Source organism: Schistocerca cancellata, chromosome 2 (assembly GCF_023864275.1).
Source record: "Schistocerca cancellata isolate TAMUIC-IGC-003103 chromosome 2, iqSchCanc2.1, whole genome shotgun sequence".
Taxonomy (NCBI): Eukaryota; Metazoa; Arthropoda; class Insecta; order Orthoptera; family Acrididae; genus Schistocerca; species Schistocerca cancellata.
In genome coordinates this window covers 223,913,129-223,939,301 of record NC_064627.1, presented here as the reverse complement: position 1 = coordinate 223,939,301, position 26,173 = coordinate 223,913,129, and the positions used below count along the sequence as shown (strand labels likewise).

The window sequence follows — 26,173 nt, the reverse complement described above, 5'->3', positions numbered from 1 at the left end:
ATTTGAAGAACCCTGAAAGCTCATCACCAAAATACAAAGCAAGACTTGTGGTAAAAGGATATTCACAAAAACAAGGGGTAGATTACGAAGAAACTTTTTCACCTGTAGTCAAGTATGCATCATTGAGATATCTTTTAGCCTTGGCAGTAAAACGAAATTTAATAATTCATCATATGGATGTTAAAACGGCACATTTAAATGTGAAATTGGAGGAGGAGATATATGACATTCCACCAAGGGAAGCCATAAAAACCAGATCAGAAAGTAAAAAGATTTGGCGTTTGAGAAAAATTATTTATGGACTTAAACAAAGTGGACGTTGCTGGAATCGATGTATACATGTACTCTAATAAATATGAATATGAAGCAATGCAAGGCAGATCCGAGCATTTACGAGGGTCAGTCAAAAAGTAATGCCTCCTATTTTTTTTTCTACGTTTAATTGTCAGGAAATTTAAATGCAATTACATAGGTTGAAAACCACAACATTGAGGATCATTTTGTCATTTTTCAATGTAATCTCCGCCCATCTCTACAGTTTTGGTCCATCTTTGAACAAGGGCATGCATCCCAGCACGGTAAAAATCACAGCTCTGCTTCCTAAGCCATTGACGCACGGATGTTTTGACGGCCTCCTCATCTTCAAAATGAATCCCACGATGAGCTTCTTTTAGTGGTCCGAACAGATGGAAGTCTGATGGTGCCAGGTCAGGGCTGTATGGGGGATGAGGCAAAACTTCCCATCCAATTTTGACAATCTCGTCAGAGGTGTGACGACTGGTGTGTGGTCTTGCATTGTCATGCAAAAGAAGAACATCTGCCATTGATTTTGTTGGGCGAACTCGCTGAAGACGTTCTTTAAGTTTGTTGAGGGTTGTGACGTATTGAACAGATTTTATTGTGCATCCCTGCTCCAAAAAATCAACCAGAATCACACCCTCTGTATCCCAGAAAACTGTTGCCATAACTTTCCCTGCCGATCGCACAGTTTTGAATTTTTTCTTCCTCGGCGAGCTTGTGTGACGCCACTCCATTGACTGCCTCTTTGATTCGGGTTCAAAAAAATGCACCCATGTTTCGTCCCCGGTCACAATTTTTTTCAGAAACTCATCTCCATCCAAACGGAAGCGCTGCAAGTGTTGGGAGGCTATTGTTTTCCTTGCCTCTTTATTCTGATCGGTTAACATTCTTGGAACCCACCGTGCACAAACTTTTGAGTACCCCAATTGTTTAATAATCGTGATCACACTGCTTTTACTAAGAGAAATAATGCGACACACTTCATCTGCAGTCACCCGACGGTCACCACGAATGATGTCATCAACTTGCTGAATGTTGTGTGGAGTCACTGCACTCACCGGCCTGCCGCTCCGCTTTTCGTCAGTCAACGGTGTTTGCCCTTCAGCTTCCTTACAACGACGAACCCATCGTCTAACAGTGCTGACATCCACTGTCACAACACCATACACCTTCTTCAGTCTTTCATGAATGCGTATGGGCGTTTCACCTTCTGCATTCAAGAATTCAATCACACAACGCTGTCTCAAACGAACATCGATGTCGGCCATCTTACAAACTTCTGCTGTGCTGCCACCTGTTGACACAGAAAGTTACTACTGCAGTGGATTGCAGAAGAAGGTTTGAGGAATGGCGCCAAATTCAAATTTTTCACTTAACTTAATTTCTTTAAGTAGAAAAAAAATGGGAGGCATTACTTTTTGACCGACCCTCGTACTATAAAGGGAGAAAAGAAGAAATGATAATAATGGCGATATGGGTGGACGATTTCTTTATCCTGACTGAAAGTGAAGGCCAAATGAGAATTTTCAAGAAACAGCTGCAATCCAAGTTTAAGGTGCATGATTTGGGAGAAGTCAAACGTTATTTAGGTATGCAGATTACTAAGGGTGAAGAAAGACAAGAATTGAGCATAAGTCAATCATCATACACGGAAAAAATATTAAAGAAATTTGGCATGAGTGATTGCAAACCCATAAGTACTCCAATGTAAGTAGGAGTGAAGTTAAGTGTAAATGAGACTGATGTGGAATGTGACAAGAATGTTCCTTATTTAGAAGCAGTAGGGAGTCTCAGACGTCACGACCAGACATTGCTTTTGCCACCAATGCAGTGAGCAGATATTGCAGAGACCCAAAGGAAAAGCACTGGAAAGCTGTAAAGAGGATATTCCGATACCTAAGAGGAACCTCAAACTAGGAGTCAAAATACCATAGAGATGGTAACGCAAAACTAGAGGGATATAGCGATGCGGACTGGGGGAGTGAATTGGGAGACAGATACTCCACCACTGGCTGCTGTTTTAAATTAATGGGGGGCCTCACATCATGGTCCTGTCAAAAGAAAAAAAAAAAAAAAAAACTGTTGCACTGAGCACCGTAGAGGCCGAGTACATGGCACTATCTTACACCACACAGGAAGCATTATGGCTACGAACATTAATAAGTGAAATAGAACCCAATTTAATTGAGGAACCTACAACCATCTTCTGTGACAATAAGGGAGCCATAAACCTAGCTAAAAATGTTACTAGTGCTAGGACAAAGCATATTGATATACGGCACCATTTCATTCGGGACCACATAGAGCGACAGAACATTGCCGTGGACTATCTGTGCACAGAAGACATGTTAGCTGACCTTCTGACCAAACCCTTGGAAAGGGAGAAGTTTGAGAAGATTGTGGGACTATTTGGTTTATCTTGTGGAAGCAACACACAAAATATAAGTTCAAGGAGGGGTGTTGGAATTGTGTGAACAATGTATTTCGTGTGTGACGGCGCAAAGTGCACTGTGTAAAATAGACCTCTTTGACATTGTCTAACATTCTTTGTGTGCGCTAATTATTCTGTTGTGTTCGCTGTAAATTTTTATTTGTTCTTGAATGTACAAATATAGTTATTAGTAAAATGTCCTTTTTTTCTCCTTAATACTTATTCAGCTGCGCAAATTCCAATAGAATTATTAAGTTTCGTCCCATGAAAAAATGAGCTAAGTTTCTTCGATACAGCATTAAGTCGACTGTGAAGTTGCACTCTCTCATATAGGACCTGTTCTCCTAGATAAATACGCGTTCTCTCCATGGACAACTGTTTGCTTGAACTTGAATTATAGTTATTGGCTCTGAGCACTATTGGACTTAACTTCTGAGGTCATCAGTCCCCTAGAACTTACAACTACTTAAACCTAACTAACCTAAGGACATCACACACATCCATGCCCGAGGCAGCATTCGAACCTGCGACCGTAGCGGTCGCTCGGGTCCAGACTGTAGCGCCTAGAACCGCTCGGCCACTCCGGCCGGCAATTATAGTTATTCTACATGCCCCTGTCCATAGGTAAATATTTCCATTTCCTCCATGCCAGATATATCTCGACTGCCTGTTATCTACACTACTGAAAATGTAAAGAATTTTAGTTGTCATTTGTACGTCAGTAATATTAACTGCATATTTTATTCAACATGTTTGATACTTGTAATGAAATTAAATGTAGTTAGAGATATAAGTACTCATTAAATTTCAGTTTTTTAATTTGGTTTAACATAGTAAGGTACAAAAGTAAGTGTAAATACGTACGTAATTCTCTAGCAATGTCAGCTACGGGGAAACAGATGCATTGTACATGTTGCGTACTGAAACACAGCACCTATCGAAATTCGTAGCAAAAACTTACCCTGAAGTGTTCTGACGTTTAAGCTTAGTAAACAAATGCCCAAACATTTTCAAAAAATCCCGTATATACGGACAACATTCGACATGCTCATATACCATACTCTGGGTTGCTGATCCAGCATACATCATGGGTATGGGTGGTGATGTTAAGTCTAACCTCCAAATCCTTTGGACAGTCTTGTCAGAAATTCCAAGCGCAAACACTCTGCCTAAGCGCTGATCTCCGGGGGCTTCTTCCCACATAATTCTTACAGGTTCCACATTCTCGGGAGTACGCACTGTCTTTGCTCTGCCACCTCTTTTCCTTGTTGTTTCACTGACGTTTTCAAAATTTTCGACCCAAGTTTTTATTGAGTTAACCGAAGGCTCCGGCCGATTACTATTAATTTGAAAATGCGCCCAGAAACGACGCTGAGCGGCTACATAGCTACCGCTTTGGTAGAACGCTTTCACTGCAAACGACCGTTGTTGCTTAGTCCACTGCTCCATGGCTACTGAAATGCTTTGTGTTGGGGAACGCAGTGGGACCTTGGTTACTCGCCCCACTACTTCCAACGCTTCCGCGCACTATTAAGTAGTGCAAGTTTGACTACCGCACCCTGTATCAAGCCACTGTGACAGAAAAAAAAGCTGCAGCACTATTCACTAGCGTAAGGCAAAAATACGTTTCAAAACCGTGAAAGAATCTCTAGAAGTGAATCAAGCTGAAGGTTCCCTTGCGTTATTTTTTCCAACCATTGTGGGGTCATGTCATATTATCCCTGAAGTGAGAAAGTTCACAGACAGTGATGTTGCCAGAAAACTTCAAATACATAGAACTAAGTTTAGTACAGTTACGAAACTTGTACTAAGGTCCTGTTTTGTGGAAAACCTGCGGCAAGCTATCGGGACAGCATGTACAGCGTTCCAACAGATGAATCGACAGACATCAGTGTGAAATTTTTTAGGAATAACAGTAATTATTACATTGCTGCAACCAATGCGATCATTTCAACATTTCTTACTTAAATTAGGCGACATCGAGCATTGTAATGCATCGTCTGTTGTAACAGCTATAAGAGAGGCGCTTCAAGAATAGCAAATTAGATCTAAACAAGCTGCAGGGTATAGGCACAGACAATGCGGTGTTATCAGTGGTGTCCATCAAATTTTGAAAAGAGACATCCCCATTCGATTCTTATGCTGTATGGTTGCCTAGTGTACCATGGTCGAATGTGGACATCAAGAGACTTTTTAGCCAGATGAAAATTATTAAAACTAAAATGAGAAGCAGAATGAAACCCGAGGTAGTGAATTCTCTCTTGTCAGTTCGAGCAGGAATGACAAGGAAGAAACAATGTTGCCAATTATGAACTGCCGTAAGAACTGCTGAGGCGGATTGGAACTGTTAAGCTTATAAAGCATTTGAATTTACTTCATCCATTACAACCTCTATCTTTGATGTGGAATCTTCGGTCGAGGATAACGTTGATGATAACTAGCTGTTCATTTTCTTGTACATGAATTCGCCATGACACAGTTCATGATACTTTTCTAGCCTTAAACACAAAAGATAACTTTAATTTGTTAATTGGCCGACACTCGAAGAAAGATTGCTTACATCTCACAGAAGCTTTCAGAACCGCTTTCAAAGGTAGAAAACACGAAGTTACTTCAGGCACCCCATGTAGGCATAAAATCTGAAAAATAACAGTGTACGAGCATCATTCTTCCCACGCCCCATCCGTAAATGTTATACCAAGAAACCGTGACGTACTGTAGAATAAACATACACTGTACCATGCGTCTTGCAGTGCTTTGCGAAACATAAATGTTGTTCCATAAAGAACGCAACCTTTAAAAGGTCCGACATTTCTAGTCTAGTAAGTTGGAAGGGCTGAACGTTGCACGATTTTCATCTATTTTCTTTGTAGTTAGTAATGATGCGCTTAACGACAGAACAGCGTTGTTGTCGTAGTGTAAACTTTTTACAAATGTTCAAATGTTTGTGAATTCCCAAGGGACCAAATTGCTGACGTCATCTGTCCCTAGACTCAGACACTACTTAAACTAACTTACGTTAAGGACAAAACACACACACACACACACACACACACACACACACACACACACACACAAAACTAAAACTATGCCCGAGGGCGGACTCGAACCTCCGACGGGAGGGTCCGCGGAATTCGTGACATGACGCCTCTAACTGCGGGTCAAACTTATTACAGATGTGGTGAATGTTGTGCAGAGACTGTTCGCAGATTCCTTGGAATGTTTTCTTAACCTCATCCCCAGAATAAATAGACTGTGATAAAACTGCTAAATTTGATAAAAACGTTTCAGTTGTGCACATAAACCGACGGGGCGTCCTGATGTTAGTCGTTCTGAGGAAGACAGACAACGTGTTAATGTTACGGTACGCTTGGTGAAAACTGTTCACTGACGTTCTCGCAATAGGTTGTATATTACTAAACATCTAACTCTGGTCATGGTTCACGATCCCGGTTGCAGATTGCCTATCTAACGGTTTCCAGTGCCAGCAAAAATTTAATTTTCAATATGTCATGCAATTACTGAGAGACTTTACAAATTTAAAATGCTGAAGTGGTATCAACGTATGTTAAAAGTTAACATTGTAAGACAGATATTACATTTAGAAACTGTATGTGTGTCTTGAAGCAGCGTTACTTACGGCGCGCAATACCCGGACTTTATTCATCCAGTGTTTGAGAATGAGGGCACTTAGTGACTAACAACGAATTTTAAACTTAATTTCAAACCTTGTCTATACTTTTTCTCGCGTACATGGTTAACGTCAAATATGTGACACATTATTTCATGTGTAAAGTAATTAGACGTATGAAGCTGTCTTATACATGGGAACTCGATTTTCCAGACTGTTGGGTTTACTGGTATTCCCAGAACCTGCATGCAACGAATTCTAATAGAAGATGTGCACCTGTAGGCCTGTAGAATCCAACTGATACAAGAACTGAAGGGAAACGAGCACGAAAAGCGCCGAGCACTTGCCGATTATGTGCTTGCAAAACAATTATTGTGTTGAATGCCTTTCTGAACAAGCAGACTTGCAGAATCTGGACACAGAAATCCTCGATTAATTATTGAGACGCCATTACATCCACAACGGGTGATTGTAAGGTGTGTCCTTTAGGCTGAGGGTGTGATTAGGCTCTACCACTTCGAAAATATCGTCGAGCAGGCATTAACAGTGGACGGCGAAGGCTGCCACAATATGGTAAGGAAGTTTTTGTAGTCTGAGCTGTATCATGTGAATGCTGAAGAGATTTAGTTTCGACAAGATGGCGCTATATGTCCCACATAAATTGTAACAGTAGACTTGTTCGAGAGAAGTTCCCTGGCTGGGTTATTTCTTGCAATGGTGACGTGGATTGGCCACCCAGATCTTGTGATTCGACACCATGTGATTTCTTTCTGTGCGGGCATTTGAAATCTTGTGTGGTCCCAACAAACCGCGATCACTTCGAGAACTCAAGGCCGAGATTGAGCGAGTATTTCAGAACTAGAGGTGTAAGATTGCCGAAAAGTCATGGAGAGAACCAAAGTGTGTGCATAGAGTCGTGGAGGGCATTCGAGTAATATCATATTTGATACATAATCACATCCAGCCAGTGCAATAATATGTAAATTTCTTAATTTCATCGATAAATTTTTATGTTGTTATGAACATAAAAGTTCATTTCTTTATGGAACCCGCTTTAGATGTAGACTTTGTACTCGCCGATGAGCCTCGCTTCATTTGGGGATAGTGATGCCTGGCTAAACACCTCTGTACCAAATCGCCGGCGCCCTTAGCGGTAACCACTAAATGAGCCAGCTGTAGATCGCGAAGTGGTTCCTGGCACGCTGCTTTCTCTCTCTTATATTGAAAATGGTATTCCGTCGCTCGGCCACTTGATCATGACGCGTATAGAGCACTAAGTAGCATTTTTCGGCGTAGACCTGCGTTCGAAAATGTTAAGTTGTGCAACATGTTCGAAAACCTCAGAAAAGTGTATACGCTATATAGAAAGATCAATATGACAAAGAACCAACAGGGGAGAAGAAAAATGGAAGATCAAGAACAAAGCTCAGACGAGGGATTAAAATTTAGGAGGAAAGGATAGCAGTAAGAAGATTCACTGTTGACATTGCTGTTCTGCGTGAAATTGAGGAAGAATTGCAGGGCCTGTTGAGTGGGGTGATTTTTCTACTGAACTTATAATATGGATTGAGAGAAAACAAAGCAAAGCCGAAATGTTAAGTAGCAGCGTACATGAGATCAGCGACAAACTCAGCATAACAATTTGGGGACCGTGTCGTAGGCGAACTGAACGAATTCGTCTACCGTAAAAACAAAGTGACCCGGATGGGCAAGGAGGGTGCAAGACGCGTATAGCGCAAAGATGGCTTACCTAGCCAAACACAGATTCAACTTGTGAAAGAAATTTCTGAACTGTTCCTCTCAAGCAGTTGTGATAAAATCGAAAGAGAAAGTAATCGGTGCATTTGAAATGTGACCCGATAAGACACGAATTTGCAGATCGGCGAGGAAAGGAGAAGGGACAGGATGGTAGAACGTGTGGTAAGACATCATGGAATAATTTTCATGGTACTAGAGAGATCCTTAGAGGACAAAAGTTGTAGAGGAAGACAGCGACTGGAATGTATACGACAAATAATTGAGGATATTGGTTGTAAGCGCTACTTCGAGATGAAGAGATTGACTCAGGATATGAGATAGTGGCAGGCACTAACAAAAGCGTCAGAAGATGGGAGTCCCCCATCCTCCCTCCTCCTCCTCCTCCGCAACAACAACAACAACAACAACAACAAAAACAACAAAAGAGGCAGCGTCCCCGTTTAATTTCTTTCATTTACTTCTGTTCCACGAGATTTTTAAATAATTTTTTGTACGGCGGGGTGGTGCATGCCAGCACTGAGTGCGGCGGTATATGTGTGTCCACTGGTTCTTGCTTCTGTGGCGGCTGGGTGCGAGGGCGTAGTATTGGGCAACATGAGTTAGCCGCACAACCACTGTGCATGTCGCCACAGCTGTGCCACGCCGTTCTCTCTCCACAGTGAGCGTTGCGAAACGGGTGGTGGGCGAGGGTTGCCACGCCGTGGATCCGCTGTCAGCTCGCCGGTCGAGAGCCATTTCGCTACGCTTCGACGCTAAATGGTAACACGTTGGACACGCGCTCGTTAGAAGCAGACTTCAAGTATCTGTTTACTCTTACTGATCTGTGAGTTCTCGCTATCCCCTTAATAGACTCTGCTTCCGATTTGTCATGAAGAAGGGAAAAAAAGTTTAAAGTGACTTTACGCTCCTGTGTCTCTGTACACTGATGAAACCAGAACAACAGTAGTCCGCCTCGGTAGCTGCGGGGTCAGCGCGCCAAATTACTAACGGAAGGGGCCCGGGATTGATTTCCGGCCGGGTCGGAGATTTTCTGTGGTCGGGGACTGGGTACTATGTTCGTCCATAGATTTGTATCGTCATTACTGACACGAAAGTCGCCTCAAACATGGAAGTCGCCTCAAACACACTGTCATATCGTCTTTTGAGGTGGCTGTCTAAGAGACGAACCAAAAGTCAATAAAATTGGGGAAAAATCGAGAACAATATGATCACTACCCACCGCGAGATTCGTTGGTGCCTGTTGACATTGCAGGCACGTGACGTGCTAAGGAAAGAATATAAGCAGAGCAGAGACGAATGGGTTATCACTCAAGCAATGATACGGCCCGAATATGGCGAAATCCAGTGTTCTAAGCGAATCTGACAAAGGGCAGATTGTTTTCGTTCGTCTTCTGGGAACGAGCATTACGGAAAAAGCGAAGATGATTGGCTGTTCGCCTGTTACTGTCCTTGTCATCTATGAAAAGTGGTGGAAGGACCGTGAAACCACGTGTAAGCAACAAGATGTTGGACGTCCACACCTCATCGCAGAACATGAGGGTCGGAGGCTTACCCGCCCTGTACCGTAGATCTGACGTCAGTGTACGACACTGGTGCAGGCTCAACTGTTTCGGAGCACCCTGTTCAGCGCACGTTGTTGAACATGGGACTGCCGGCCGCGGTGGTCTAACGGTTCTAGGCTCTCAGTCCGGAACCGCGCGACTGCTACGGTCGCAAAAAAAGGTTCAAATGGCTCTGAGCACTATGGGCCTCAACTGCTGAGGTCATTAGTCCCCTAGAACTTAGAACTAGTTAAACCTAACTAACCTAAGGACATCACAAACATCCATGCCCGAGGCAGGATTCGAACCTGCGACCGTAGCGGTCTTGCGGTTCCAGACTGCAGCGCCTTTAACCGCACGGCCACTTCGGCCGGCGCTACGGTCGCAGGTTCGAATCCTGCCTCGGGCATGGATGTTTGTGATGTCCTTAGGTTAGTTAGGTTTAAGTAGATCTAAGTTCCATAGTGCTCAGAGCCATTTGAACCATTTTTTTGAACATGGGACTCTGCTGCAGACGATCCCTGCGTGTTCCCATGTTGATCCAGTGACATCGTCAGTTACGAGTGGGCACGAGGTGATCGATATTGGACCTTGAATCATTGGAAACGTGTCACCTGGTCACCTAATGCACCGTGCCACGGACGAAGGCCAGTCGCGGTAGTATTGTATTATGCCATGGAGTTCCATGGCAGTTGTAACGGTAGTCGAAGGCACCATGACAATTGTGGGCAGTGGGAACTATATTGAAGACTACCTGCATCCATTCAAGCTCGATGTCTACCCCGATGGCTATGCCGTCTTCCAGCAGAATAATTGTCTGTGTTGGATGGCTAGAATCGTGCTACAGAGATTGGAAGACCATGTTACTGAACTCTCGTCGATGTCTTGACCACCAAATTCGCCCGATCTGGGACGTTATCGGGCGCCAGCTTCGTGTCCGAAAACTACCAGCCCATAATTTACAGCAATTGCGTGACTTGTGCGTAGACATCTGGTGCCTCATACCTCCAGAAACCAACCAAGGATTCATCGAAACCACGACACGCAAATCACTACGGTCTTGCGTTCCAAAGGTGAAGGAATACGCTATTAAGCAGTTGGTCATAGTGTTTTCGTTCATCAGTGTAATTTTTTTAATTTTATTGGGTTTCGGGACGTGCCTATATTGCCATCTTTGCAGTGGAATGTCATTTATGACGATAAGAATGTAAGAGCAACGCAACATCCTGTCCCAGAGCGGAGAAAATCTGCTACCCTGCCGGCAATCGAACCTGGGCCCCTACGATTAGCAATCCGTCGCACTCACCGCGCAAACTACCGATACGGACATTCATCAGTGTGTGTGACACACTACTGCATAAGTGAGGGTGCCGTCAGTAGTTAATTCAACAACTAATAGCAGCTTTGCCGTCTTGCGCCAGGTGTGAAAGTTCAGGCAGCTTTAAAATCAATCTATGTTTCTCTCGTGTGATGTTCTAGTTAGCGAATGCCATATTTAATAAATATTGAAGTTTTGGCTTCTTGGAGTAGATGGGTACCCGGTCGCAGTAAAACTGGTAGCGCTATGCAGTATGGGATCCAGTTTCTTGGGGAAATGGGCTTTGTTAGGAAATCTACATCACAGTAAAAACGAATGTGTGGTGGTATCTTTCTTTCTTAAAAGTGTGTTTGGTCATAGATAACGGATCGAAGGTATGTGATCACGACGCGTGACAAAACAAACGAAATCGTTAGGAAAAGAAGTCAGTAAAGCTCCCTTCAACTCTGTTTGGTCCTTCGCTTTTTGGACCTACTGACTTAGCCAACTACAGGGGCACCTATAGTTTTACGTGAACACCTAACCGCGGTGCAGCTTGCCATCTTCCACTTCAACAAACCACTGCCTGAGGTGAAAGCAATAAATGACGGTAAAAATTCTAGGGCAGGTTGGGGATCGAGCTCCGGCCAGAACGTCACATCTTAAAGTGGCGTGGCATTCATCTTTAAAGAAGTGGAATTAACTAGAAGACTTGTGCTGCACAAGTGCTTACATGTTTCTGAAATTGTGAGAAACAGTAGCATTAGTAGTCTTTTTCTGTTGTCTCAATCATTGCAGAAACGATACTAATTGTGTTTAACGCGCATGCAGTTACCTTCCCCAAGTGCTGAATAACGGTTATAACAACTGTAGAGAAAGGCGATACTTAGAGCTATTAACCATTGAGGTCACTTATTACCTACCGGTATCCGCTAAATTCTATTCGTTTCATCAAGTTTGTGCCCAGCATTCTGCTTAACAACGGCCGTTATATAAAACTGGATATGCTTGATTGATTTGTAGGTACCTTCTTTCTCCAATTTTTACCGCTATGTTGGTTTTGACATTTAGAGAACCCTATTTAGAGCTGGATCGAGGATTTTGCTTATTCTACCGTAGACGCTGTCTTGGTTTTGGAAAGGCTCGTTTTTCTTTGAAATCTCTGCTCTTTCGTCCGAAAGTTTCACTTTGCGATCACCATTGACATTACTGTGCCGGGTACGTGTCGAACATCAGAAGACAAAAATCATTTTCAGCTCTTAAGGTAATCTGAGCTTTGGCCACTACGTCTACTACGAAGAATCACTCATTTCTGTTTTAAAGAATAAACTGAATTTTTCCCTCTTAATTAGAATTAGCGGAAAAGAAATATAGAACCCTGTTGGCTTCAACGATGGACCCCCCACACCCTCCCTACCCCCAGTAACTGTTGTTACTATTAACATTCAGATGAAACTTGTGATTCCAGAGGCCTTTTCAAGTCTCAAACATCTGTGATGTGCATGTGCAGACCGAAGCGACGGATGAAAATTTGTACCAAGGCCGGGTTTCAGACTGTTCTGCAGCAACATAAGCGCCCTGAGGCTCTGGGAGGAGCACTAAAATGGAGATCAAGGCGAACCCCGGCCTTGGTACAAAAAATTTCATTCGTCCCTTCAGTCTGCATACATACATCATTGACACTTCTAATACTGAGCGTGCCGAAGGAAGTTCCTACCTTAAACCTAAATGATGAAGTCCACACGGGGATTTGACCCCCTCCTTTTTATTCTGGAGTAGGTGGTGTTCAATGTGGTTCTGCAAGATCGATTTAGGTTTTCCGTGTTTTCTTTAAATGTCACTGTGGTTGCTTATAGCGGCCGTAGCTGCGGTGTTAATGGTATGAACAACCCCTAACCATTTTGCGGGACCCCAATAATCTCCATGGTTCAAATGGCTCTGAGCACTATGGGACTTACATCTGATGTCATCAGTCCCCTAGACTTAGAACTACTTAAACCTAGCTAACCTAAGGACATCACACACATCCGTGCCCGAAGCAGGATTCGAACCTGCGACCCTAGCGATCGCGCGGTTCCAGACTGAAGCGCCTAGAACCGCTCGGCCACAGCGGCCGGCCAATCTCCATGTTAGCGCTTCTGCCAGAGCCTCAAAGCGCCTTATGTTGCTACATAGCAGATTAGTCCCTCATAGCCCTGTAACTATCTAAATATGTACCGTTCTTCTTATAAGTCTGTAATTTTTATGAATCGCTGTCAGGACCGGTTTAAGACACAGACGACTGAAGCATTCGCTTGTGGCAAGAAGCTGAGAGGGGCGCCAGAGGCACTCCTAGTGCGAAGTTTGTCCACAGGGTGTATCGTAATTGGTAACGAAAACAACCCATTTCCGCACTAGATTTAGATTTACTGTTAAAGGTCTTACTAAGAACGCAAAGAAGGGTAACTAATCAGTGAGGGAGGAAAGGAAAGGGGGAGGGCCAAATGACATAGCGCTTTTGTGGAAGAATGTCCTTGAACTCGCCCCGATTGCTTTTCAGTTTTATCGAAGATGGAACGATAGAGAAATGTGCATTGGAAATGGAACACTTTACCGGCTAATATCTCCTCCTCCGACGCAAATATTTCACTTGTAAATGGGTAATGCGCCACTTTGTCGAAGTAGGAAGGATTTCTTATGGGGCAGGGAGTATCGGCGGGAAAACAGAATAAAAAGGATTCTATATTTTACAACTTGCCCAATGCCAGCGCAGTATCATAACCGTGTGCCAGGCACATTTATTTGTTTTGCCACTGAAATAATAAACATTTTAAATAAACTGTACTTTAGCGGGAGAATCCGCCTTAACAGCAGATGCAAAGTGTCTGGTGTTTCCAGAATAAAATACAAGTATCATCCAACACCGAAGTGACACAGCAGGAAAACAACGATCCTACAGTTGCTAGAGGGGAAAATACCCATTCTCCCCACATTGGGTATAGAAACCAACAAAAATGTTTGAGATCATGTTCAGCTGTCTGTATTCTGCTGTGTTATAGTGTACTGACACTTGTAACTGAACGCTAATCATCACTATTGAAAGTGGGTTGCTTCGTTATTGATATTAAAACGTGATAAGTGACTGCTTCCACTCGCCTAACTTTTCTTCTCATTTCTAATGATTGACATGACGCCTTTCAGCAACAAACTGCAATCGTCAGGTGTAGGCGTCGTTTCGGGCTAGTTACTGGAAATTAAAGGCTGGTCAGGTGCGAATGGGACTCGCGCTCTGTTTCCTTTATAGACATTTCATCCATTTCCGGAATCGAGAATCTCCACGAGTTTTGCCTGTTATCGATACCGATACTGGCAAGATATCGGTCCCGGGAATTTCAAGAATTTTAGAATGTTTTAATTATGACAATAAATATTTCTTGTGTGATATAATTACAAATTAACAATTTTATGATTTTTTTCTTTACTTGTTCTGTGGAAAACCGGTGTTCAACATCCTTCGTTTTTTGAAGCTGTTTCGCCATTCATTATGTTGAGAGTAAACATTAAAACCACTACGTGGTATAAAGGAACGTGAAGAAATTTCCATACTGATACGTTACGGCTGTAGTTTTTAGAGAATTCTAAAAAGCTTGGAGAAGATAGCTAGCAAAGCTTTTTGGGTAATGAGTGCAACAAGTTTTTGTTTCTGTACATGATCTGCTGTATGTCGTCGGTGTAAACAACTGCTACAGAGGTACTTAATATTGCCACCGCATAGAGGCAGTCTCTTTCCCCTTCTTCAGTGCTTGGCTATAATCTAAAGGGATACCAACAAATTTTTGTACGCTGTGAATGAAACTTTTATTTATTTATTTTATTTTTATTATTATTTTTTAAAAAAAAGACAACTTGAAAGTTGCAGTTAAGCGCTTAATTCTACGATTCACTCTTACTAGGACACCGTATTGGAGCTTAGCGTTTCACACGCTTAGGCTGTGTGAAGTCTTGAGTAACTGAACAGGCATTGCCTGGTTTCAGACATTAGGCCGTAAAACTGTATTCGTCAAGCGTTGTACGGTCTTGGGACATAGCTACGACTGAAATTAACTTACAGGCTCTTCGCTCCAGGCAGAAAAACCATTCATATTACGTATTATTTAATTATGGCGAACGTATTACCCCGTTTCTGCTAAGCAGCAAAGATTTTGAATATGTTAATACGATCGAAAAAGGATGATTACACACATCACGGTCCTTAATCGAGTAATTTGCACATCCATTGCAGTAGAAACACCTGCAGAAGTGAGTATTAATTAAGGGTATAACAGACATGACAAACAACATTTTATTCTGCGTCGTGAAATCATACTGTACAAGTCTTGGCGCAACAAGGAAGTCAATGGAAGCGAAAGTTCCTAGCGCCTTGATCACTTTTCTCACGTTATGTAAGGAGAGCGAGATGTAGGGGGGGGGTTGGTATGTTACGGTACCGATGTCCGAATCGGCCTTACAACTGAAAGACGCTGTTGGTTTTTAGGTAACAAGAGTTTATACGCTACCCTATTACTATTTTTTTCTCGCCAGTTTACATACGAACTAGGTGACACACACAGATAGGTACGTTGCGAAGTGTTTTCTTTTCCTTCTCTCATAGCTGCTGTACGTCGTGAACTGGCTGCATATATGTTATAGTATGCACTAGACTATCGTCCTCACGGTCTTCATTTCATTGGTATATTGACGGCTAAATAGATTGTAAGCCTCGTTTACGATATAATTGAACTTTTTCTTTACCCATTCTTGGCATTTAATTAATTTAGTGTATAAAATCAACTGTTTGGTTGCCCTCTTCCCATACTTACCGGATAGTCACCTTCAAGCTTGCATAATAGAGGTTTCAAGAGCTATGGAAATTGTCCACAGATCATTCTACATTCCTGCCTTTTGCACTTGTCTGAAACAGATCATTTTTGCAAACACTAAATGCAATTGTCACTGTTTTATACATAATTATTTCAGATTAATGATGGCCCAAGAATACACTGTTAAAGCAGACAGTTTCTGTAGTAGAGTGCACTAAATTCCCACCTTTGACATGACCTATATTTTAAACATGCCACTGTCAGTGAACATTCAACATTAGTTTCCCTAATATGGGATGGTTACATGAAAGAACTGTTGTGGGAAGAATCAAAACAATTACATATTTTGGAGTATGCATTTGGAGTGTTTTAAAATGAAATGACTAAATAAATGTAGGTCTAATTGTCAGAAATGCAGGAGCCTGAGTTTCATTGTACGAATCCTAAGGATTTGCAATTAACTACCAACAAAGGAAGTTGCATACAAAACCCACATTCAGTTTATGCTTGAGCAGTGTTTATGAGACCGATAGTTTTATCAGGTACATTTAAAAGATGAGGTAGACGAGATATAAAGAAGAGCAGTACTTTTCGCCACAGAGTTGTTTAAAAAGGGTCAGAGTTTCATGGAAGTTTTCACCCAACTGCAGTGCTACACGAGAGGCATTGACGTGTTAGGGAGTGATTAACCATTGAAGTTCCAAGAGTGTACATACCAAAGAGGTTTGAGTAATATGTTACTTCTCACATACTCTCCTACTCCCACATTCATCTTGCGAGGTGAAGGTGATGCTAAATTTGGAGAAATTCAAGATTATAGGGAGGCTTAGCAAAGTTGCTGTTGCTGCCTGTTGTTCATGGATGAAGCAGGAAAGGCTGGTAATGAATGTGGTGTGCGAAGTATCCTCTTCTCCTCTCTGTAAGATGCCTTGTGGAGTGCATATGTAATTGTAGCATGTGAAATCATCTGTGTTTGGAACAGTGAATAGTGCTGTGATGCGTAACCCTAGTTTGAGATTTAGACTGATGTTACCCACTACATTAGCAGCAATATTGCAACTGGAGATGTTTGTTATAACATTTCCAGGATAAAGATAACAGTGACATACATCAGCAAAGTAAGCATTATTGAAAGCACTCATTTTAACACCCTGTAGCAGCCTGGTATTGTAACTGTAATATTAGTCAATAGGAAAGAGATTCAGAGACAAGCAGAGCTAAAAGAAAATGCCAGCCTGCTTTGAGTTTAGATGTGAAATGTTCTGTTTTGGAATGTGGTCCTCATCATATGTGCTGATGTAGATGACTCCTGGCACATTTGTAATTATATGAAATTCTTCGGATTACAAATTACTTAGAACAGGAGATACACTTTCATTTTATTTCTGTCTCTTCCATTAGTTGTTTAAGAGGAGATAACAGACAATGAAATCATTGTACCGGTAGGTCACCACAGGATATTTTAATGAAAGTACATGTATGGTTTTACTTGATAGTGCTGGAAATGCTATCCTGACATGCACATGGTGTGAATTATAAAAATATAGATACATGATACCGTCTTATTTAAACCCAATTACCAATAAGAAGTCTGAAATTAATGTTTTTTTTTTTTCATACTTATGTATCACTTTACAGTTTCTTTTTTTTTCACTCATTACATACTAGTCATCACTTTGACAGTATAAGAACTAAAAAGAAAAAAGAAATTGGCAAGTGCAAGTTTTGCAGTTATTAGCTAGTGTGTATGTTTGTTCAAAATCAAGCACATGCCCACTTTAAGTACCTATAAAATGCTAGCATGACTGTTTTAATCACATTTAATATTCAGTATAGTTTAGTGTTGCTGTCATAAGTGGTTTGTTAACTTTGAGGTGATAAAAAAGTGAACATTGCAATTCACTCAACAAGTAAATATCTTAGCTGCTGCAAGCTCATATATTTTTAACAACATAATAAAAAATATATTTTGTGGTTTGCCATGCCGTCACACATTATGATAACTAATAGTAACCATTTTTAGCCTTTGATTTCTAAATTAAGTCTTTACAGTTACTATTAGTGCAATATTGCCTTAAGATACTATTGTTGTTGTTTGTGCAGGGAACAAAACTATGGATTATTATGGAGTATCTTGGGGGTGGCTCTGCCTTGGACCTAATGAAGGCAGGCAGTTTTGAAGAGATGCATATTGCTATTATCCTACGTGAAGTGCTCAAGGGTCTTGACTACCTCCACAGTGAGCGGAAGCTTCATAGGGACATAAAAGGTATGCTTTCTCAGTTAAATATAATGAAGGTAGCAACAGAGTCTGTTATTAAAAATACTACTACTACTACTACTAACAGTTGTACAATAAGTTCAACCATTCCTTCCTACCCACTGTTATAAATTTGTTACATGTAGGCCCTACCACTTGCAAATTTCTTTATAAATGCAAGAATGAAACTGATTTAAGATGCAGAAAGCTGTACACATTTTGCAGAAAAAAGGGGGGGGGGGGGGAGAAGGACCACTCTCTGTGTTTAAGAGGGAATGGGGCATTGTGATTTGTAACATTTGCTGTTCACTTTGTCTAACACTCTAAGTCAAAATTAGGTATAATATAATACCATTATCAAATACACATTAAGAATAAACTGACTTTGTATACAGAAATGACACGAGACACAGATTTAGTAATAGAAAACTAATTGGACAGAAAGTTGTTACTATATTGTTCACATTATTTGCAGCTGCAAATGTTTTACTGAGTGAGATGGGTGATGTGAAACTCGCAGACTTTGGTGTTGCTGGTCAGCTGACTAATACCACAAGCAAGAGGAACACATTTGTCGGAACACCATTTTGGATGGCACCGGAAGTTATAAAACAGTCTGCATATGACTCAAAGGTAAATTTTAGTGTTTTTGGTCTTCATAAAACACGGTTAGTTTATTTATAGTTTCTTTTTTCAAGAGCACAATTATATGTTAAATGCAATTACAATGGGGCTATCATTGATGAACAGAACAGAGCTCTTAAGAAAGGAAGGAAACAAAAACCCATTTGAACTTAGGTACATTTGAGAATAAGAATTTAAGCTAACATTCCTTGGAGCACATCCATTCATGACTGATTGTTAATCATGTGTATGGTGACCAATACAGATTTGACTAATTATGACGTCGTTACTGTCAGTTAAGAATTATCCTAGGAATATTCTATTCATCTATAGAGTGTTTTGTTAGTATTTTGAGGATCATAGGCATATCAAAAATTGAAACACACACTGTTAATATCCCACAATAATATATATTTTATATTTAGTTGTGAACTGACTTTCAACTTTTTAGACCATCATCAAACAACTTAAGAGTGAACAGATTGTCCACACATCAGTGAGAGCTTATAGCTGTACAGAGATTGTTATTTCTAAAGAAATGTGACCATGTTACAACTATGTAACTATACAAATAACACAAGCATGTTGACGTACACTAAGAAGATAGGAGCAAATAAACCTGACTTTACATCATGCTCAAAGGTTAAAAGTACACAAGTATGAAGGTCAAAACAGTACACCACATGAGTACTGACACAGACTACTATGTTATACGGACAAAAATAACTGGTGTTTTAATAGTATAACTATCCCCTACTCCCCACACGATATTCCATTGACTCCTTCCCCGTTTCTGCCCCCCCCCCCCCCCCCCCCCCGGTCTTTTTTTTTACCTGTTCATCACATTCACCAGTCATATTTGCCCATCTGACATAGTAGCCTGTGACAGTACTCGCTTGGTGTACTGATTTGGCCTTATAAATACTTATATTTTTAATATTCGAGTACAGTGTAATATAAGGTTTCCTTGTTTCATCCTTTTCGTGTATTTCAGTATGCTTTTGTTTTTTGTATAAATATGAAGTTGTAAAATAGTTACATACCTTTCAAAATGACAATCTTTGTATAGCTATTAGTTCTCACTGATTTTGTGTCTGTTCAGTTTCAAGTTGTCTGATGACAGCCTAGAAAGCCGAAAGCCAATACACAATGTCGGCAAGAAGAGTGATGGGGTCGGGAGTAGTTTTCAAGTTGTGGATTATTAATTAATGTTGTTTGTGTCATAAGCAAGCTGAGAACCGCACCTCAAATGTGCATTCGCAGCATTGGCATAAACCAAATAGAACTTGTTCAAAATTAAATCTTGGCAAAACAACAGTTCATTAAAGTCCATGTTGTGACTGCTCAAGTCGTAGATGTTAAATAAACAATGGAAACAGCCTCTCAACATCTAATGGAGGCATATAGTGGATGGTTACATAAACAAGAACTTCAGCATGCAGCAGCATCTTCTGCATGTGGCTAGCTACTGCTCAGTGCCTCTGCTATGCAATGAATGGTTGTCTTTACTCATTCTTATATTTTTCTCCAACAATCTCAATTAAATGTGATGTGTCTGAATTGCAATACTGGGTGTTCCTTCTGTGATTTGAGCAAGTCATCAGTAATTATTTGTGGACAATGTACTGTAAATAAGAGTGTGAAAAGCATTTGACAACTAATGGATACCTATTGCTTGTAGGCTGATATCTGGTCATTGGGCATTACTGCAATTGAGCTTGCTAAAGGGGAACCACCAAACTCTGAACTACATCCAATGAGAGTGTTGTTTCTGATACCCAAAAACAACCCACCACAGCTCACAGGGAACTACACCAAGCAGTTCAAGGAATTTGTAGAGGCATGCCTTAACAAAGATCCAGAAAATGTAAGTATTCCTTAACATCCTTATTTATTTGTAAAGCATAGTACGATTTTGTGACTCATATTTCTGAAAGTTGGTTTGACTGACTGACTGACTCAGTTATGCATGAATGAAAAATGTAAAAAAAACCTTGACATAATGAATTACTATTTCTGTGATATGTGGCTTAAAACTGTATTATAGGGAGATATCTTTGAAATACTGTTTGGAAATGCCTTGGTTGTAAGGAATTTAAAGTAATTAACAGTGTAAGAAATTCTGTGAAAATGATCTTTGAAGATAGACATCCCTTGGTAAAGCATCATTTGTTGGGAGGTCCCTGCCACATTGCTTTAAAAGAAAAAGGAGAGCAATAAAGCCTCTTGTTGAAAAAAGGTGTCTCGTCCACTTTTAGTTCCCTCTGTTTTCACCTCTCTCATGCTGTCATGTAACAAAATTGTGAATATGCATATCTAAATATATGAGGTCTGTTCAAAACATTCCAGAATATTCGTAACCCCAGTGGTATGTTGTAGCAAAATTCTGTTGGGATCCTTGCACACAGCTGTGTTTAATGTGTAACTGCCAGAAGTTTCATTGTTGTATGTCTGTGTCGTGCAGTTTGAGAATTTATAGATGGCAGAGTTAGAGGAGCAATGCGTCTGCATTAATTTTTGCATGAAACTCAAGAAAACCTTTACAGAGACACACCAAATGATGCAGTAAGCTTAAGCTACACTCGATTTTATGAGTGGTTCACATGGTTTAAAAATGGCCAAATGGAAGTTAAAGATGACCATTGTTCAGGATGCCCTTCGATGCCTATTGATGACACTCATGTCAGTAACATCAATGAAATTGTGTGTCCCAATTGAGGAGTGACTGTTTGAGAGATTGCAGAAGAATGTAACATTTCAGATGGATCATCATAAAGTCCTGACACAGCATCTTGGAATGGATTGTGTTGCTGCCAAGTTCATCCCAAGGGTCATGAGTCAAGACCAGAAAGATCTTCGCCTCACAATCTGAATCTGTAAAGAGTTTTTGGATCACACAAATAAGAACAAGATGTTCCTCAAGAGAATCATAATTGGTGGTGAGACGTGGGTCTGCTGTTATGATGTTCACATCAAGGTTCAGTCTTCACAGTGGGTGGGAAAGGATCTCAAAGACCAAAATAAGCTCGTCAGGTCAGATGTCAAAGACATGCTAATAGTTTTGTTTGTCTTTGAAGGATTAGTTCATCATGAATTCGGGCCACAGGGACAGACGGTTAATCGATGATACTATCAAGATGTGTTGCGATGCCTGTGAGCAAATGTGAGAAGGAAATGGCCTGAAATGTGGCAAAATAATTCATGGCTCTTGCATCACGATAGCGCACCCACCCATTTATCCCTAATACTGTCTGATTACTACACAAAAAACGAAATCACTGTGCTGCCTCATCCTCTGTACCATCCAGACCTGGCCCCTACAGATTGTCTTTTTTTATTTTCAAAGTTGAAAACCCCATTGAAAGGACAAAGGTTTGCAATGATAGACAAAATAAAAGAAAATTCACAGATGTCGCTTCGCACGATCCACCAAGAGGCATACCAGGAATGCTTCTGGAATTGGAAGCGGTGTTGGGAACAGTGTATCAATGAAAGTACTTCAAAGGAGACGATGCACATTAAGTAAAAGGTAAGTGTAGAAAAATTTTGTGGACCAAGTTCTGGAATTTTTTGAGCAGACCTCATACATCATTCACTGCATTTTTAGTGTTATTTATGTTGTTCTACTTCGCTTTCTGATCCTTTTCCCCCTTCCATCTCCTCCCATAGGCTCGAAACAGTGAATTGACTGTATCATACTTACTTCAAATCATAAAACTCACTCACAGATACAATGTATCTCGAGAGTCGTACTGAAATAATACGGTTTTGAAAAATTATAATGAATGTGATGTCATTTCTCTCAAGTCTGGTCATTTTCCCATGTAGCCTTTAATTTGTTGTAGTTTTCTTTAAGTATTGTAACATACATACGAAAGTCTGAGCTTATATGAATAATAACATTTTTTAAATTTTTTTATAGAGGCCAACAGCAAAGGAGCTACTCAAATTCCCATTTATAAGGAAAGCTAAAAAGAACTCTTATCTTATTGACCTAATTGATCGCTACAAAAAATGGAAGTCCCAGAGAAGTGAAGAGAGTGAGACTGAGTCAGAAAATTCAGATTCGTAAGTAACATTGCCATGTACAGTGCTTTTGCTTTCATGTTGTGTGATTTCTTTCTTCCACAGTTTTGAGCAGCTGTTTTAATGTATGAATACTTACAACTTGTGTTAGTTCAAGAGATTATATGATGAACATAACTAAAAGTAAGTTGAGAGTAATGGAATATAGTCAAACTACATCAAATGAAGCTAAGGGTGCTAGATTTTGAAATAAAACACTTCTTGTAGTAGATTAGTTTTGTTGTTTGGGTAAAAATATAACTGACAACAGCAAGAATAAAGAGAACGCAATATGCTGGCTAGCAACAGAGAGAAAAGTGTTCCAGAATAAGAGAAATTTGTAAATATCAAATGTAAATTTAAGTGTTAGGATTACTTTTACGAAGGTATATATCTGGAGAGTATATTTGTATGGAAGTGATTCATGGACAACAAGCAGTACAGACAGGAAGAGAATAGAAGCTTTTGAAATGTGGCACTGCAGAAGAGTGCTGAAGATAAGATGAGTAAATGGGGTAGCTAACGAAGAGTTACTGAATAAAATTGGGGAGAAAATAAATTATGGAACAACTTGACTAAAATAAGCGATCAGTTGATAAGACACATCCCGAGGCATCAAGAAGTAGTTACTTCACGAAGAGAAGGGTTGTCATGAAAAGAGGATGACAAGTTTTATGACGAAACTAATGTATTGAGGAGCTGTTTGAAGTCATGTTGGACATTTGTGAATGGGTCATAGTGGTAATATTTCTAAGTGGATATATCAGAAAAATGATGGAAATCTGCAGCCACATGGTCAGTGCAAAATTCATGGCCACTATATTGGAGATTTTGTCAGCAGGAAGAGTGATAGGGTCGGGTCTAGTTTTCAGGTTGTGGATAGCTGCCCTTTCCATAGCTGTGATGTTGAACTTAACGGTAATGGATTATGGGAAGGAAAGTGAAGCCAGGTTGGAGGTAGGAAACTTCTGAATTGTTACCATGGTTTGATAGGGTAGAATGGTATTAGCATCGGGTTTGGAAAAAGGATGTAACTGTTAAAGACAAGATTCAGTGTACTTGGGATGGCTACAGCCAGATGAGTGGGTGGTGGAAAAATGCTTACACTGAAAAGGGATAGGTGAAGAAAAGATCCTTATGGTTAAACCTGTGCCTGAGACTTCTGCAGGTGCCCAGTTTTTAGAAGATGGGAGTATGACAGTGTTTTAATTCTGGAAAACGTTGCTCATGTGAAACTTAGCTTTTTCTTTTCTCACAAGATATGCTGCAAACTATGTATAAAAGGCAAGAGGCAGATTCCACATTCCTATATTTCAGAGAACGTTTGACACAGTGGCCCACTGCAGGCTGTTAACGAAGATCCAAGCATTCAGAATAGATTCCCAGATATCTGAGTGGCTTGAAGACTTCTTACGTAATAGAACCCAGTACGTTGTCCTCAATAGCGAGTATTTATCAGAGACAAGCCTGAGTGCCCCAGGGAAGTGTGATAGAAACACTCTTATTCTCTTTATAAATAAGTGATCTGATGGACAAGGTGACCATGTCTGCAACTGTTTGCCACTGACTCTGTGGTGTACAGGAAGTTGTCATAGTTCAGGACTGTAGGAGGGTACAAGATTACTTAAACAAAATATCTAGTTGGTTTGTAAATGGCAGCTTCCTCTAAATGTAGAGAAATGTAAGTTAATGCAGATTAGTAAGAAAAACAGCCCCATAATGTTCAAATACAACAGCGTTGGTAGTGTGCTACTTGGCACAGTCACATCGATCTAGGTTCGCTACAAAGCAATTTGAAATTGAACAAGAATGTAAGGGCAATAGTAGGGACAATGAATGGTTGACTTCAGTTTATTGAGAGATTTTTAGGAAAGTGAAGCTTATCTTTAAAGGAGACTGTGTATAGGATACTAGTGTGACTCATTCTTGAGCAGTGTTTGAGTGTTTCGGATCCCCACTAGGTAGGATTAAAGGAAGACATAAAGCAATTCAGAGGAGCCACTAGATTTGTTACCAGTAGGTTTGATTAATAGATAAGTATTACAGAGATTCTTTGAGAACTGAAATGGGAATCCAGGGGGGGGGGGGGGTTTGGCAAGTAGCTGATCTTTTCACAAAACACTATTGAGAAAATTTAGGGAACCGGCATTTGAAGCTTATTGAAGGAACTACTGCTGCCAATGTACATTCTTTGTAAGGACCATGAGGATAAGATAAGAGATATTAGGGCTCACATGGAGGCAGATAGACAGTCATTTTTAGTCGCTATTTTTGTGATTGGAACAGGAAAGAAAATGATTAGTAGTGATACAAGATACCCTCTGCCATACACCAAACAGTGACTTGCAGAGTATGTATGTATGTAGATGTACAAAGAATGTTCAGTGGTAGCGTGTTTTATTGTGCTGAAAACAGTTTTTTCAACCAAGCTGCCCACGTGTGTTTGAAGCCAAACACACTAGTATGCATCCCCCACCCCCATAACTCCCCCTCCTATTGAGTAAAGTCCTTCATTGATATCTGGTGAATCCTAATTTCTTTGGTGTAAGTCAGTAGTAGTATGTTGGAAAAACACTGCAAACCTCATACATCACTGAAAGTGCCCCACCCCTGACAAACTAAAAAAACTGATCTTTGTGTTACAACTTCTTTCACTATGCAGTACTGTTAATAATACACAGTTTGGGTATTTTAGACCATAAAATTATAGTGATATGACCTTGAGCAGCATCTGTTCAGGCTCTATTCATGTGACTGTATTTCACAGACTACGTATCAGTCCTGTGTATATATGTTCACTACATTGGATACTCTGTTTAAGGTAATGTTTGTTTTATATTGTGTTCTTGTTCATTACCAGTTTGTTTGATTTTCAAAATAGGGAGGAATCGAAACAGGACAGTGACCTCGATGAGCCATGGATCATGACTGTCAAAGGACCACATTCCATTAAACCTCCTGCTGATGAACCGGCAAATCACAAGATTCCTCAGAAAGTGCAGAATGGTTCAGGACCACCACTGACGAAATCACCTCCTAAGGATTCAAATCTCAATCATTATCGGACTGATAAAGCTGCACCAGTAAGTATTGTGCATTTGTTAAACAATGTGTTATTACAACTTAATAAACTAGTGATTGTTTGTGCACCTAGTTTGTGACCTAAGTTGTTGTTTACTTTTTAAATGCGTACTCCTGTAGACTTTTGAGTTTATCTTTGCATATTAGAGTGTAACATATGGTTGCTGTTCTTGAGATTGATTACTTTTATGGTTATGTGGTTCTGCTAAGCAGAGGCATGAGACGGTGAAGTATGACTTCTTCTTCTTCTTCTTCTTCTTCTTCTGCAGTGGGGCAGGTGCTGGAAGAGAGCTTCAGTCTGTCCAAACTACTAAATTATATAAACTGTTTTTCAATAACTCTTCTTT

The 26,173-nt window shown here is 40.5% G+C and overlaps 1 protein-coding gene across 3 annotated transcripts in view; it reads left to right on the top strand.

The window, feature by feature from the left end:
- LOC126161549 (serine/threonine-protein kinase 26) overlaps positions 1 to 26,173 on the top strand; it is a 649,054-nt gene that overhangs the window by 604,280 nt on the left and 18,601 nt on the right. For all 3 annotated transcript variants that reach the window (XM_049917483.1, XM_049917484.1, XM_049917482.1), the window contains 5 exons: positions 17,900 to 18,065; positions 18,532 to 18,689; positions 20,362 to 20,547; positions 22,603 to 22,748; positions 25,627 to 25,828. In XM_049917483.1, coding sequence (XP_049773440.1) covers positions 17,900 to 18,065; positions 18,532 to 18,689; positions 20,362 to 20,547; positions 22,603 to 22,748; positions 25,627 to 25,828 — 858 coding nt within the window. The remainder of the gene's footprint in view (positions 1 to 17,899; positions 18,066 to 18,531; positions 18,690 to 20,361; positions 20,548 to 22,602; positions 22,749 to 25,626; positions 25,829 to 26,173) is intronic.